Source organism: Rhododendron vialii, chromosome 13a, assembly GCF_030253575.1.
Source record: "Rhododendron vialii isolate Sample 1 chromosome 13a, ASM3025357v1".
In the NCBI taxonomy this organism is placed as follows: domain Eukaryota; kingdom Viridiplantae; phylum Streptophyta; class Magnoliopsida; order Ericales; family Ericaceae; genus Rhododendron; species Rhododendron vialii.
Genome location: NC_080569.1, coordinates 10,577,604 through 10,594,304, shown reverse-complemented (window position 1 = coordinate 10,594,304; position 16,701 = coordinate 10,577,604). Strand labels below are relative to the sequence as shown.

General features: G+C 37.4%; 2 protein-coding genes across 2 annotated transcripts; both read left to right on the top strand.

Annotated features, from left to right (window-relative positions):
- Nucleotides 1–1,677: 1,677 nt before the first annotated feature.
- LOC131314421 (aquaporin PIP2-1-like) lies at nt 1,678–5,537 on the top strand. The gene is made up of 4 exons (XM_058343024.1): nt 1,678–2,146; nt 3,690–3,985; nt 4,879–5,019; nt 5,142–5,537. Exons 1-4 carry the CDS (start codon nt 1,852–1,854, stop codon nt 5,253–5,255), a joined length of 846 nt encoding a protein of 281 aa, XP_058199007.1. The 5' UTR covers nt 1,678–1,851; the 3' UTR covers nt 5,256–5,537.
- A 7,010-nt stretch (nt 5,538–12,547) lies between these two features.
- LOC131313867 (vegetative cell wall protein gp1-like) lies at nt 12,548–13,181 on the top strand. The gene is made up of 2 exons (XM_058342365.1): nt 12,548–13,043; nt 13,126–13,181. Exons 1-2 carry the CDS (start codon nt 12,548–12,550, stop codon nt 13,179–13,181), a joined length of 552 nt encoding a protein of 183 aa, XP_058198348.1.
- Nucleotides 13,182–16,701: the final 3,520 nt, after the last annotated feature.

Below are 16,701 nucleotides of genomic sequence, written 5' to 3'. Positions count from 1 at the left end.
TTGAGTGGGAGGGATGTATATATTTGTTAATGTGTAAAAAGTATTATTAATGGATGCTTGTAATTGATTTAAAACTGCCGATCCACAGAAGAGATGTGTGATTATCAAATTATGGACCGGTCTAAGTAATTGGCCCAAGAACTCCAGTCCAATTTAAAAATGCACCATTAAAGAGAGGCTCATATTTTCCTACATATACTTGCAAGTAAATAAAAATGGGTCATACTTCTTAATGGGAATTAAGAGACTGTTTTTGGATTGACCCGTAATTTATCTTTGTTCTTTCGAGTTCTTGCTATGGAATACACACATTTATATGTATTTACAATATTATTGTTGCATGATGGGAATAAATATTCTGTGACGCCCAATAGCCAGGCTGGGGCTGGGCTATGAAGGATCCCTGGTAGACGTTTAGATGGGTGGTTGCGGGTCTCACATTACCTAGTGAATGCAAATTTCAGTACTTATATAGTATAATAGATCAGGTCTCCATCTTGTACAAAGTCTTTTAAAACCGTGAAAGCGTCAAAGCTCATTGAAAGTTTACCATTTCTTACTTGGCTTAGAGCTCTAAACCACAACTAGAAAAGCATGTTCCCGATGTTAACTTTGCAATAGAATCACAACTAAAAATTAACTACATAGGCTAATGATTTCCTAATATTAGAGAAAAATCCTGGCCAAGTAGTCATTGGGACTTAGGAATTTGTTCATTCTTAAGGTTTCAGGTTTAATTCTTTTTGTCAGTAACTCTTAGAACCACCTGATCACCCATGTGCAAGCGGTGAAACAGCTATAGGGGATAGTTAAAATATTTCGAAATGCGCACAAGTTGATCCGAAACATTCTAAGAGAGAGAGAGAGAGGGCGTGTGTTCCACTCGTGTGGAGACGAGTGATCGATTTTAAGGATAAAAAGAAATTAAAGCCGTTGATGGAATTAGAGCCGTTTGGGATAACGGGTGGCCAGGTGGGACCTTGCAAGCGAAGAACCTCGGAGATTAGTTTGTAAGGGAAAAAATTAGGAGGGTGATTTTTGCACTCATTTTTTTACTAATCGTACTCCTTTTTCCCCCTGTGGTCGGGAAGGTTATATGGATAACAACAAAAAGAAAATATTGAAAAATGAAAGGGTATTTTGATAATTTCACACACTAAAAATTAAAAGGATAGTGCGGTTAGCAAAGGAGGAGTGCAAAAATACTCCTCAGAAAATTAATGGATCCTTCCAAAGAAGCTTAAATTCTTTTCACACCTAACATATTTATTTTAAATACCTTATGATTTTCACATCACTGTATTACTACAAATAAGATCACACTACCTGATACACATATATTTTCATGTATAAATAAGATCACACTACCTTATTTTAAATTCTTTTCACTGTATTGCTATAAATAAGATCACACTACCTGATACACATATATACACATATTTATTTTCATATTTATTTTATAGAAAGTCGGTGTTAATATATTTTCATGTACAATTCTCAACACAAATATTTTAAAACCGTCCGATACACATACGTCTACAAAAAGAACGAAGAGTCCGCAAGTGTCGGAATTGGGCGGTCCGAAATAAAGATGTGTTCGATCTAATCTGTGCTAGTAGCACTGCTCCGAATAATTACTTGTTAAAATGATACTATGGGCGGCGCAAATTTCAAATTAATAATCAGACATCCACTCTTAAAATTATTTGCGTTGCTCTCACTCACACTCTCCATTCCACCTTAAATACCAACTCTTCTCTTCCTCACTTTCCATTCCACTCTCTCTCTCTCTCTCTCTCTCTCCGGACAGTCTCTTTTGCTGTACGCAGCTGAAGAAAAAAGAGTCAAGACATGTCGAAGGACGTTGAGGTGGCGGAGCAACCCGGATACTCAGCGAAGGACTACCACGACCCGCCGCCGGCGCGGCTGATAGACATGGAGGAACTGAGAAAGTGGTCATTCTACAGGGCAGTCATCGCCGAGTTCATAGCCACACTCCTCTTCCTCTACATCACCGTGCTCACCGTGATTGGCTACAAGAGCCAGACGACCACCGATCCGTGCGGCGGCGTCGGAATCCTCGGCATCGCCTGGGCCTTCGGCGGCATGATCTTCGTCCTAGTTTACTGCACCGCCGGTATCTCCGGTGAGTAAAAAAGCTTTCAAAGGAAAATATATGAGTAGATGAAATTCGCAATGAATAACAAGTAGGCGTGAAGTCTACCCCCCACCCAAATGGCCAAATACATTTAACCTCACACAAAATTATTAGGGCTGCTCACGGTCCGGTTCGGTTCGGATTTTTAAGAATTCGAAAACCAAACCGCTAGTCACGGTTTTTACAAAATGAAATCTGTGTCCGGACCAAAAGTCCTACGGTTCGATTCCAATTTGATCCGTGACTCGCGGATCGGTTACGGTTTTGTCCACGGATTTTAGCAAAAATAAAGCTCAAGCATATATCCCACAATAAAAGGGAAGAAGGTTACGTTCAGAATTAAGTTTAACATCACCAGAAAATACTTGTTACATAAACTATCAAAGGCTTACTTTAGAAATCAAATTCAAAAGAATCTAAAACACTAGTAGGATTGTATCATTATAGTACATTACATAATATAAAAGAATCGGAAAAGAAACAAACTACTAAAACTCAACTAGGATTACCTGTAATTTATACGAAAAAACTACGATTTACTCATTATATTTTATGTACATCTACAATATATCCCATTATTAAAATAAAATACTAAAATTGGTGGAAAAAAGTGTTAACATTACTAACAATTTATTATATAAATACACATATATATTATTTATATAAAATAAATATCTCACGGTCTGGTTCGGTTAATCCACGATTTTGTAATGAAAATCCGTGAACTGAACCGCGAGTCACGGTTTTCTAATTTTTCAATCCGTGTCTGGACCATTAATCCACGGACAAAATCCAAAAGGTACTGATCGGTTTGGTCCGGACCGGTTTCGCGGTTCACCGGATTTTTTGAGCAGCCCTAAAAATTACTACTGGAAGTTTTTATTTTGTAATGTAATTAAGGTGTCTCGGGCTAGCTTGAGCGCACCTCAGACTAATTCCTAAAACTTCTCTCATCGCTGTCTCACACGCTTACGCGTAGGGGTGAGGTGGCCACAAGAAATGTTATCAAGGAGAATCGAACTTGAGATCTTAGAAAAGAACAAACTCATAAGTCCCAAGCTAAGATCACTTAGTCGATAGTTGATACAATAGAAGAAGAATAACGGGATTTTTTAAATTTTAACTAGGGCAGTGATTACCACACTTTTCTTTTTTGTAAGCACTCCCTTTTATGTCTTCTTATGATGTGAATTTAATTACAATATTTTTCCTCCAAGCGTAAAAGAATAAATTTTGTTAATTCACATTATAGGAGGACAAAAAAAGAGTATGGTTATAACCAAAAAACATAGAAGTGTAAAAATCAATTATCCCTTTTTTTGTCTTCTTATTGTGTAAATTTATAAAATTAATCTTTCATTTATATACTTTTTCATACATGGAAGGAACCCTTTAATTAATTAATCTTCTCGTCCAATGTACAAAAATTCTGACCCTTTCAGTGCTTTATAAGGAAAGTCATTACATGCATCCGTTACGTCACAACGCGCAGTTTAGCTTAACATCCTCAAACGTCGTCTAACGTGCGCAGGAGGTCACATAAACCCGGCGGTGACGTTCGGGCTGTTCCTGGCGCGCAAGGTGTCGCTATTCAGGGCGGTTTTGTACATGGTAGCACAGTGCTTGGGCGCTATCTGCGGCGTCGGTTTGGTGAAGGCGTTCCAGAAGTCCTACTTCGACAGGTACGGCGGCGGGGCCAACGAGGTGGCGTTCGGCTACAAAAAGGGCACGGCTCTGGGGGCTGAGATCATCGGGACATTTGTTCTGGTCTACACTGTTTTCTCAGCTACCGATCCCAAGAGGAGCGCCAGAGACTCCCACGTTCCTGTAAGCACCTTACCATTTCCCTTGCTATTCTTCTTCTTCTTCTTCTTTTTCATTTCTTTAAACCTAATCTAGTCCATCTTAGGAGGCTTGTGGAGAACGATGGGTGCTTACGGGTATCGTACCATGCCCATGTGCATGAGAGCATAAGGGAGGCACTAACTGCACTCATTCCACTTGCCTTGCTATTGTTCTTCAAAAATTAAGTCTCGGAACATAAGTTTCAACCACAACTCCGGACATAATTGTGTTTGGAGCCATCTAATCTATGTAGGACCACTGCATTGAAGTGATTTGAACGCAATTATGTCTGTAATTGTGTTTTAAATTGTATTCCTAGCACTGGTGATTTTGTTCTTCCCCTTAGATAGTGACTAAGTGACCTACCTAATTGAGAGTAATTAAAAATGGAGAAAGGAAGAAGCTAGAAGATACCACCAAGTCATTATTTTTGAATTAGGAGTTGATTTTTATAAGGCTGATGAAGTAATCATGCATGCTCTAACTCTATTTAAGTAATTGGAGAATGATCTCGATCTGTTGACAGGTAGCTATCGGTTAGCGATGAATTACATCAGCTTTGGCAATTGGCATTCACTAATTATGTCGAAACATTGAATTGAAACATAGTACTACTACTTTTTAAGCAGGTTACCTATTTTGGCTAAATAAGTAAAGTGTCTTATTTTTTTGTCTTTATCAAAAAAAAATCACATTAGTTAGTTTTGCGTCGATTCTTTTGTAGATTATTGTGTTGTCATAAAGAGAGGAATCTAACATAGTAAAAAATTACAATCGAAACTTGAAACCTGAACAATTCAGTAGTCACTGTGGCATTGTTTGTAGGGAATATAATTTGATGATTAATTAGTCATGTTCATCTTGATCAAACTCAGGTTTTGGCTCCGCTCCCAATCGGATTCGCAGTATTCATGGTTCACCTGGCCACCATCCCAATCACAGGCACCGGAATCAACCCCGCTAGAAGCTTCGGAGCTGCGGTTATCTACAACCAATCCAAGGCCTGGGATGATCAAGTACGTAATTGCGGTTGTCATGAAGAGAGGAATATAATATGTTTTTTGGTACTAACCGTTTCTTAAAACTAGTTGTTATGGACACAAAACTAATGATACAAGTTTGCATGGAAAATTTTCAGTGGATATTTTGGGTCGGACCGTTCATTGGAGCCGCGATTGCCGCGTTCTACCACCAGTTCATTCTGAGAGCGGCAGCTATTAAAGCTTTGGGATCTTTCAGAAGCAATGCCTGAGCCATTAGAGAAACACAATGGGAAAGGGTGCAAGAGTACTGTGAAAATGGAAAGAAGGTCATGGAGTTTGTAGATAAAAAAAATTTGCTTTGGTGAAAGGGTGCCTTTTGTGATCTGTACAAGTATTACTCCTTGTTTGTTTTCAACTACTGCATGTGGGTGCATGTATCTATTCTGGTGTTGCCATCATCATCCAATTTCCTCTGTTTTTTTCCCTCTATTTTCTGCGTTTTCTCTCTCTTAAATAATACTACTACTTCATGAATTATACGCGATACCGATGTCTTCCTTGATTATGAAATCTCGTTCGCTTGTCTTTGCACGAAAATTGGATTTTTTGTTTCCATTGTTAGTTTTTGAGGTACTATATTAGCCAGTGCTAATTAGTAATTACAATGCCATGTTTGTTCTAAGTGCAATCATAGTCGTTAAAATAAAGCAAAAGGACTGGTTTAAAAAAAATAACAAACAAAAAAAGAAATAGAGCCTAAACAATCATGATATGATCAAAAACTGAAAAAAAAAAAAAAGAAGAAGAAGAGAAAGAAAAGGAAAAGGAAGAGGGTGTTCTCCATGGATGTCATTTTCATTCCTACAATTAAATTTTTTTGAATGCGTACTTTTATTTAAAAACAAAATGTTTCGGACCAGTTTGCGCATACCCTAAAGTCCCTCTTCTCCATTGATTACTTTATTGCCTCATGCATACCCCTAGCATTCTTATCCGCAATCAAATTATTAAATTCGTATTATTTTTTCCAAACTAAAGTATTTCTCTAATTGATAAGAACAATGTAATAGTAAGGGATAATAACAGCACATCCAAAAGGATGAGGGAGCTGGATTTCGCAATGATGTTACTAGAAGTGGAAATGATGCACTTGGATTGGATCCTTGTCAAATGATGACAAAGAGAGAAGGAAAAAGAAAACAGGTTAGGTCAATAAAGAGATTAGAACCATTTGTTTATTAGTAAAAAAAGGTGGATGGATGGATGGATGGTCCCCTTTCAGGTCATTTATAAAAATGATGGGTTAGCTAATCCACCTTATCTTGTCCATAGTTGATGACAGTCTAGCCATTTTTTTCCTGAACCTCATGAGTAGGTGAGATTTTAACTGGTAGCTAACCTTTTCCTTGAATTATGGTGAGAAGGTAGGCCTTTTGCTTTTGGACAATTGGGCTTGTATATAATCAAGACTCCTAGGACAAGGATATCACTTAAGATTAAAGTCACATAATTTGTGTGTATGAAAAAGTAAGCGAGTGTGAAAACATTTTAAAAACATATTACAATCAAATTCGAGAGAATGAGGATTGCGAGCGGGAGCGCATGACAATTTGAAGAATTGAGTGACTAAGGTCATGAAGACCATGAAAACACAATTTACTGCGACAAAAACAAGTAGAGAAGCTGATTACCAAGCGAGAGATGGTTGGCTATTGATGTGAATCTATTCTTTAAGTGCAAAAATTTGAGGGGCAGAGCATCAGCATCCCAAGCAACAATTTTTAGCAGGCCATGTTTTCATCCTACTTAGGTACCCTGGATTAATTCTTAGGGTGCATCTGTTTATCAGATGTTAAATGATCACTCATTCTACTCTCAAGCAATATGAGACTATATTTTATTAATATCTCCCCTCACGTGCAGCCGTTTGAGGTCTGTCATGTATAGCCTCTTTTTGGGGTCTATCATAATGCAACTTTTTTGCTGGTCTGTCATTGCAGGGTGTGGATTGTAAATTTTTAAAATGTCTCTGATACCATGTGAAAATTTTATATCCATCCCAAAATCAATTGATAATAGGTGCAGAAGTCCCTCATGTTATTAAGTGATCACTCATTTTTCACTCCCATATAATGTGGGATTATATTTCCTTAACAGCAATTACGATTGAATTGGTTATGCGTTGAACTCTGTGGCAGAGAATGAATAGAAATTGAAGGGGGTTGAACTATGAATTTTTTTTTTTTTTTTGATACGATGATTTTTTGGTTCAAATATTGTAGTTCTTATAATCATTTATTTATGGGAATTGATTTATACACTCTCTTTTTTGATATCCACACTCTTTTTTTTTTGTCTTTTAGCAAAAAATACACACTTTCAACACTAAATTCCAAAAAGTAAGTGTGGTTATCAAAAAGGAGAGTGTAGAAATCATTTCCCTTTATTTATTATTTACCAAAAATAAAGTAAAAGTTGGGTGCATGAGGTCGCCCCCTCGCCCCATAATAACTCCGCCGCAGGTTAAACTTGTCTATTGCTGGATTAGTTCTACAATTTTTTTTTATTTTTTTATCCGCGATTAGTTCTACAATTTGACGTCAGATATAATGACTCTATCCTCCGAAGGTGGAATAACTCAATCCCTTGGCAAATGAGCATCTCTAACCAAGGATGTCAAACTTTAAACTTGACATGGCATGCCAAGTGGAAGAATTGACATGTGAAATAACTTCAATCAAGATGTCAAATGCTCATGTGTCATTTGACATCTTCTCTTTCATATCAACTTCAAACTTTGACATGTTGGTTGGAGTGGGTACCTTGAAGGTGTCAAACTCTAAAATGTCAAATTGTCACGTAAACTTTCAAAAAAAGTTGGCATCCTCAAATTTAGAGCCAAAGTTGGAGCATCTCTAACCCTTGATTTCAAATTGAAAATGTCAAATTTTTTTTGAAGGCTTATGTAGCATTATGGCATCTCCAATTTGACATCAAAGTCTTTTCTCCAACCCTTATGTCAAATTCTATTTATTTGACATCAAGTTATCCTTCTCCAACCATTAATGTCAACTCTTACGTCAAACTTTGAAAGGAAAAGAAAATTTCAAACGCTCAAAATTTCAAAATCTAGCCAACTTTTGAAATTTGGCATTAGTGTCCATGCCTATCAAAATTGGCAAGAGAAGGCTTGCTTTCAAATTCACATGTATTTGGCATCAAAGAAAGTTGTTAGGTTGGATTGAATTTTGGTGTCAATTTTTATCATTAAAATATCCACATAGGAATTGTTCTATTTGTTTTTTGGTTTTGTCCTTATTCAAAAAAAATTTGCGTTTGTTAGTTTTACGCCGCTCTTTTTTTCTTTTCCAATTTGTCTACAGATAAGACTACCCTAATTAAATATCCATTAGAGAGTTTTTTTTTTAGCATCACATAGTACTGTAATCTTCAAAAGACTCCATTGTAATTATGTCGGGATCAAAGCTAATGTCCTACCAATTGGCAATTGCTACGAGCGATAAATGGATACGTTTAGGTTCCTTTTATCAGCAAAAGTAAGCCATGGTTCCAATTGTTCTTCTACAAGCTACTCCACAGAGTTCACAACTGAGGTTTGTTGGCCCTACAAACCGCCGGACTTTCTGGCGTTGTTTCTCAATTATTAATGTGGTTAAAATTAAATTAAATACAATTACGTCAAGCTTCGTTCCTTCAACATTTTCTCCGTAGTTTAATGCTAGGTGGTAAATGATCTTTTACCTTATATATTGGCTTTTTAAAAGTGTAGTTACTCATACAATGGAAAGGATTTTGCGGTAATGTGACTGCATATATTCAGGTTATCTTTATACTGTGTTTTTTTAAATTTATTTATAACTTACATGTCCAGACCAATTTACACACACATGCTAAATCCGGGAACAAATCTCACTGTCTACTAGCGGGTGTCAAAGTAAAGTCAAAACAAAATCCCGTATGAACTTGTCCCAAAGTAATTGATAACATCTCAGGCTAAGAAGTTCCAACCTAAAAACGCCCAAGTTTGACCCCTATGCTAACCCTTGGGTTACATAATACTGTACATTTCTCAAATGCCAATTTTGAATTTCTGTGTTTTCTCAATAAAAAATATTGAATATGACCCTGCATTAATGGGAACTGCCACTCCGAGTTTATTAATCCAATGTCTCAATTATAATATTAGATTCATTTACTTTTAAACCTACAAGGCTACAAGCGAATCAAGGTGTCGCGAGCAGTTTGAGACTTGGCTCGTTATGCGCTCAGCTCGTTAGTGAAAGAGTCGAACTCGAGTTTTAAGCTCGTTTAGTAAACACGAGCTCGAATTACTGGTAACTCGCCTCGTTTATAAAGACTCGTATTAGTAAACGAACCAAGCTCGAACACCTTAATAGTAAACAAGCCGAGTTACAACTCGATTATTGACCTCGACTTGAGCTCAAGCTAGGCTAGTTTTGAACAATCTGAGTTCCAAAGTTTCAAAACTCGGTTTGGCTCGCTTCGTTTGCAGCACTATTTACTTCTAGACGTGTTTAAAGAATAGTACTGCTGTACTAGAGTACTACTTTAGTTAAATGTTACTCCCAACGAATAAGTCAAGCCCAAGAAGTCAAAACTCAAGTCCTCTTCAATTGGGCCGGAGGTCCTTATTGGATTTTGTACGGAGCCATCAAAACAGAATTAGATTGGAAGCCCATAAACTAAAGGCCTGTGCAACTTATAAATTGGGTTCAAAACCAATGTGAATTTTGTCATGGCTTTGGTGCAAATGGTTACCGGGTCTCCGGGTTTTGGCAAATCAGAATACAAACATAACTTTGTTGTTGCTCGGACTCGAACTTGGAATATCCGGTTTCTAAACTACCACTCCCACCACTGCACCACTTATATCATTTCAGAATACAAACATAACAACGTAGTAGAGAGCACAATTCGAGTTAAAGAATCCCCATCAAATAAATGTCGACTCAAGCATAAAGCAAGAAAAAAGCCTTTGCTTTCACAATTTTCCTAAAAGACCCAACAAATAGGGAAACAAGAAGAAGTATGTAGCGCGATACTAGAATTACTTTGATAACGCTCATACTTATTGCTTGGAGTTGGCGTACAAGGAATTTTAAAGAAAAAATTGATTGAGTGCTTACGACTCACGTACAATGTCAAATTGTTGAGGAGATTAACTAATTAGCTAAAATAATTTCTTGACAAATTTGATTGCAAAGATTAACCGGCAATTTTAAATTTCTAACAATAAACAAAAATCAAATAACGCGTGTAGCCGTGTAGTGTTCCAATACGATTAATGAAAACCTCTATTTTAAAGTGTCGATTTCGACATCACGTCGTCTCTTGCCGGCCGTGAACTTGTTTAATCCTAGATGATTTAATTTTCACGTTACGCAACTATGAATAAAGCTTTTGACCTTGTTTTGAGCACCACCATTTAAATCTCATGCATAAATATAGCAAGTTATATCTTGGAATTTAGGTATTTATTAGTCATCCAACTTAAAATGAAGAAAATAGCTTTATAAAGTTATCTCAAGCGCTAAAGGTGATGTATAAATCTTTTTCAACCTTATGATCAAAACAAACGAGAACTCAATTATTAATTAAATTAAGCATGAATCAATACAGTAATACGCATTTACCATATTTTTATTCTCGTTTTGACGAAACTTTGCCCAAAAAAAAAAAAGAGTATGGCTTGAAGTGAATTTTATTTCACAAGCGGGAGCAACAAATAGAACGCATCGGATGAGACACAACTTTAATTATTCTTTTGCCCGAGAAATTAAATAATAAAAATGAAAGTCAAATAGATAAAAAACCAAACAAAAGACCAAACTGATTGGGAGACACGTTAAACTTGACGCGCACATTCCCACCTCACCTCATGCAAATGCATTGACACGAGATTAGTCCGACTCATTAGGACACTTTTCAAAATATACGGTAAAAAAAGAAAAGAAAAAGAAGACTTGGACGCGTTCTTCATTATCCTTTTTCGAAAGTTGACAAATTCTTTTTGCCTCTTCATTCCTTTTGAGAACGATTCCATTCAATTGTTGACACAGAAATAAAAAGTACAATGAAACATTGCCGCTAAGGTTGTAAATTCATGATTAGGTTTTCACTAATGATACTCACACAACAGAAATGCACAGATTCTGTGCATAGATTTTTGTGTGGGGTCATTACGGGTCCCCACACAAATAATTCAAGTCATTCATTAAATGTAAATATCTTTTCAAGAGCGTGCCTCCGCGAAAAATCAGTTTAATCCGACACCAATAATTTCTCGATCCAATCATAATTTTTTTTTGGTCAAATGAATACATAAGAGAACATTTTCGACCAAAAAAAGAAAAGAACACATAAGAGAACACATTTAAAAATCTTAGAGATATTTGCAAAGTAGGTATGAGAAAACAACAAGTGTTTGACAATAGAGTCGCATATTCGAATGCCACATAGGTCAACCATCTCAAACTAGAGAGCCACCGGAGATTATGTCTGGTGGTCATTATCTTTATGTTCTCAGAATTAGTTGACGTGCGAGCAAATTGGCCATAACATACGATTACCAAATAAATAAATAAAAATTATTGGGGAGTGATTTTTACACTCTCCGGTCTCCCTTTTAAAATTCACATTCTTTTTTTTTAATCTTTATCTACGTGAATTTATTATTTTGCCTTTGAATGTGTGAAAAATGTATTTAAAAAAGGATAACATGATAAATTCATGCGAATAGAAAAAATGAAGAGAATGTAAATTAAAAAAGGAAAAACGTAAAAATCATTTCCCAAATTGTTGTGCAGCTGCTGCACAGCATCGTATTACACAGTTCGGATGCTGTCTGTTTGGTTATTCAACGATTTAAATCTCATTTTGATAATAAACAACTCAAATGCAATATAAATAAAAATAAAATTTGAACCGTTGAATTGCCAAACGAACGATATTCGAATCGCGTAGCATGGTGCTGTGCAGCACCATGTACTAAATCGTGTCGCAACAAAAAAATCCACGAGCACGGTACCCTTGTTGCTTAAGCAAACTGCCAGGCTGCCATCCCATCCTCGACACCCCACCACCGCTACTATAAAACCCATTCAGTTCATTCTCCCCATCACACTCCTCCAATACTACACCCCGCACCCGCCGCCTCAACTCCCCTTCTCCACCACGTACCTCCTCCCCGGACTCTCCGCCCCTCATTGGATTCTCCCCCGCCGCTAATTTAGGCCCTCTCTCTCTCTCTCTCTCTCTCTCTCTCCTCCCGAGTTTGTCAACTTCCCAGATCTACTCTACTACTAGGAGTACTCCTGCTCTCTCTCTCTCTCTCTCCGAACTTTCCAACCGCCTTTTCTCACTTCAGATCTCATACCCACCTTTTTCCAACGGCATTCTTCTGTTTTCTACTCACTAGAATCAATCCCATCTCCGTTTCAAATCTTCAGATCTGGGTCCTCACGCCGTCGATTGGCCCGATTCACTACAATACTAGTTCATTTGCAGATCGACGAAAGCAATGGCTAAACTCCACATACTCGCAATCATTGCTCTCTCGTCGCTTCTCTCAGTAGTACAACCGCTGGCTCCCAGTCCGGGCCCCGTGGTCGCCCAAGTACCCCTCTCTCCGCCGCCGCCGCTCTCTCCGACCCCGACTGTCTCTCCTTCGCCGCTCTCACCGCCGACCTTTTCGCCTCCAGCGCCTCCGCCGTCCCCTCCCTCTCCTGAATCGTCCCCGTCCCCGTCTCCGTCTCCGTCTCCGTCTCCATCGGCGGATGTGTCTCCTCCATTGCCGTCGCCGCCCCCGCCCCCGCCGAGCACTGTCGGTTCCAAGAACAGCAACGCGAGCGCGAATGACGAATCGAAGGATTCGCAAGGTGGATTGACGAAAGGACAGAAGGCTGGGGCCGCGCTCGGAACCATCGCCGCCGTGTGTATCGTGGCGTTAGCAGCGATACTGTATAGGAAGAGGCAGCAGAACATACAGAGGTCGCAGTACGGGTACGCAGCCAGAAGTGAGATGTTCTAGATACACTTACAACTACTAGTACTACATCTTGCATTTCTGCTATGTTTTTTGAATCACTGTCTTCACAGGTTTAGCTATTGTTAGTATATCTCATTTTAGTACTTTTGTTGAACGAGGTGGATGAGGATGATTTGTTCGATTTTTTTTGGCACTAATGAATTTTGGATATTGCTTTTAGTTAATTTGCTTGGTTTATGGTTCATATCGTTCGGATCGTAGTAACTGTTCTTTACTGAGAGTTCCTTTATTGATTTCTTGCTAACCTCGGATTTGGATCTCGAATTGACATAGAATTATTCTCATGTTTGTAACTCGAATGTGTCTCGGATTAAGAATACAACGTCTATCATTCCTTGCACCGGTACTTTGTAACAATTTTAGAAATTAATAAAATTCTTTCGCCTTTAAAAAAAAAAAAAAAACTGTTCTTAACTGAATCAGTCCAGATAATCGTGAGGGAACGAGCACTTGAGTGTAGTATCCAAGCGCAATGTGCAGAACTTAGGAAGTTCAAAAGGAGCCAATTAGATTAAAGCAATGCCAAGAACACAAACTTTAAAACTAACTCCGAACACAACTGTATTTATAGCAGTATGATGCACGTCGGCTCATATTTATCGAACTGCTCCAAACTATCCGGTAGTTGTATTCCTACACTTTTTCGTTGGATTAAGGCAATCTTGGTAGATTTTGTGAGGTTTGAAACTCACGATGAATTGACAGTTATTACTGCTTCAATTACAGGACAGTTGACTCCCATTTAATTCCTTGAAAGGGAGACGATTCGAATTGGTCGTTCAATAAAGACTCCACCGGAGGTCCTTGTACCCATATTTTGGTGCACCCCATGCACCGAGTGAGTTTCCATCGCAGAATCATGTTTGAGATTCATAATTCTGCTGCTGAAACTCACTTTTGAGTGTACAGACTCGTGTAGTATGCTATTGATGATTAGTAGCACATAGCTTTCGTTGACTCTTAGAGCATGTACACTAGATTAGGAAAAATAGCATCTTATGTATTTTACCTAAGCAAAAACTCAAAATAGGCATTGCACCAAGTTAGCAATAACTCCTTTTAAGAGCATGTACACCAATGAAAATGTAAAAATACTGATCAACAGTGCATTTTTTTTATTTTACCTACTCACATCTCTCTCAACACTACATCAATGTTATCTATTTTACCTAACTCTAATTAAAATATACTATATTTTTCACTCATTTTTTTTATTATCTTTATTGTTTAAAGAGAGGAGAAAGGAGGGAGGAGAGAGAGAAAGAAATTAAAAAGAAGAAGAAATGAGTATGAATAGTGCATAGGTAAAAATAGAGAACAACTATTCACAAATGCATTTTAGCTCCTTTTTTAGCTCATTTGGTGTAGACTATTTTTTATGTTTTTCTTAGGTAAAATAGCAAAAAATGTATTTTTGCTCATCTAGTATACTTGCTCTAAGGTTAGGTAAAATAAATTTTGCAATAGTGCTTAGGTAAATTTATCTAAGAACTATTCACCATTAATACATTTAATATTATTTTCTCTCTCTTCTAGCCTCTCTTTCTCTCCTCCAACAAAAAGAAGAATAGTAAAAAGAAAAGAAGAAAAAGAAAAAGAAAGTATTATTTTAATAGAGAATAAGTAAAATAAATACTCCCTCCGTCCTCTTATTATAGTCCAGTATTTCATTTTGGGCTGTCCCTTAATAAGTGTCAATTTGGTAAAGTTAGTGGGTAAAAGTTGGTACATTGTCTATTTTTCCTTAAAAGTAGATTCCATTTTGAAAAGTTAGTGAGTAAAAAGTGTAATGATGATGGATAAGTAGGGAAAGTGGAGGAAAAAGTTGATGTGAAAAGTATAATGATTATATTTTTTTAATAAGTTGGAGTTACGAAGTAGGACATTTAAAAAGAGACGGAGGGAGTAGTATTTGTGTAGTATTAAAAGAGATGTGGGTATTTAAAAGGAAAAATGTGTACTGTTTACTGGCAATTTTGGCTCAAATTTTACCTAATCTGATATACTTGCTCTTATAATCCGAAATAAGGCTGTGTTTGGTTCAACTGAGAATATTTCCCGTGGCTTGCTAGAAAAAAGCAACCCAACTTGACTCACGAAACATTTCATCATGCCTTAGTTTAATTGAATGATGACGATCATATTACTTGTCAAAAGCAATCCAGCGACGACTTAAATACCCTATATCGTCAGTGTAATTATCTATGGTAATAGAAAAAGGAAAATTTTAAAATCAGACCATTGGGCTGACAATAATGAAATGTGTGAATGTGTATTAAAGGGTACAAAAAGTACATAGAAATACGTATTTTTATTGTCTTCTAGTATGTTTATCGTCAGCTGAGTATATTGACAATAGCAAGATCGATAAAAAAATACAAGTGAGGTAACGGGTATTTTTCGTTCCGGGAGGGACAACTGGTGGAGGGTAGCATTGATTCTGGGGCTATTGGTCCCCTCCGTTTGGACGCCATGTTTACCGGGACATAAAAAAATGGTAAAGAAAGACAGGCCATGACTTAGAGAATAACACCGCACCGACAGCCGGGGTAAACCCTCTAGAAATCTGGAATATCGTAATCCTGCATGCTTGAATAGATTTCCAGAATCCACATACCTATAGTAATTTTTTTTTGAAACAAAGCCCATATCATTAACAGCCAAAATAGGCTAAAAGCAGCGAATTCATCCTAGAACAGAGATAGGGAATCTACATCAGACCACTACTACCAGATCAGGGGGCCTAGAACTGGATTTCCCACTAAGGTATTTACTTGAAATCTTGTATTCGTTTTCTTCAACTAACCAGAAATAATGAAGACAATTTTTAGGATCATACATAGTTGCTCAAGCATAGTTGATAGATGAAGTAAAATTCACTCAAGACTATCTGATAAGTGATGACATAGTTGTGCAAGCTTGATTCGCGATAGCTCTACAAGGTTCCATTAACACCGAACATGACTTAACAGGCAAGGCTGTTTTAGGCAGGCAATTTTATAAAACGACAACACTCCCATGTCCTCAACAACATAAAACACAGAGAGAGAGAGAGAGAGAGAGAGAGAGAGAGAGAGAGAGAGAGAGGAATTTTAACCTCTTCAACAAAATAATTAATGGATTCTGTATAAGAGAAGTGTGCAAGAAAATAACTAGTGATTGTCACGGTTCTCATGCTCTCAATATAAACAACATAGCTAGTAGTTTCACAACCATGAGGGGACCTTGCATTCAGATCCAAGGAGGGCTGTAAATGAACTGAGCCATTCGCGAACTATTCGAGGCTCGGTTCGGTAAGAGCTCGTTCGAATTCGATTCGTCTGCTAAACGAACTGAACCTGAACCTCAACTCTAGGCTCGTTCCGTAGATGAGCCGAACCTGAGCCTAACGATATTCGGCTCGGTTAGGTTCGCGAACCTATACTTAAATTTAATTAATAATTAAATAGGGGTCTATTTGTAAATGTAAAAAATTTTAAAGTTGTATATATAATTCAATACTTATTTTTCTCCCAAATTCTATACAATTAATGAGAGAGTTTGGGTTCGCTTGAATTTAATGAGTTGAGCCGAATCAAACCTGAGTCTTGACGAGCTTAATTCGAGCTTAGATTTGGCTCGGCTCG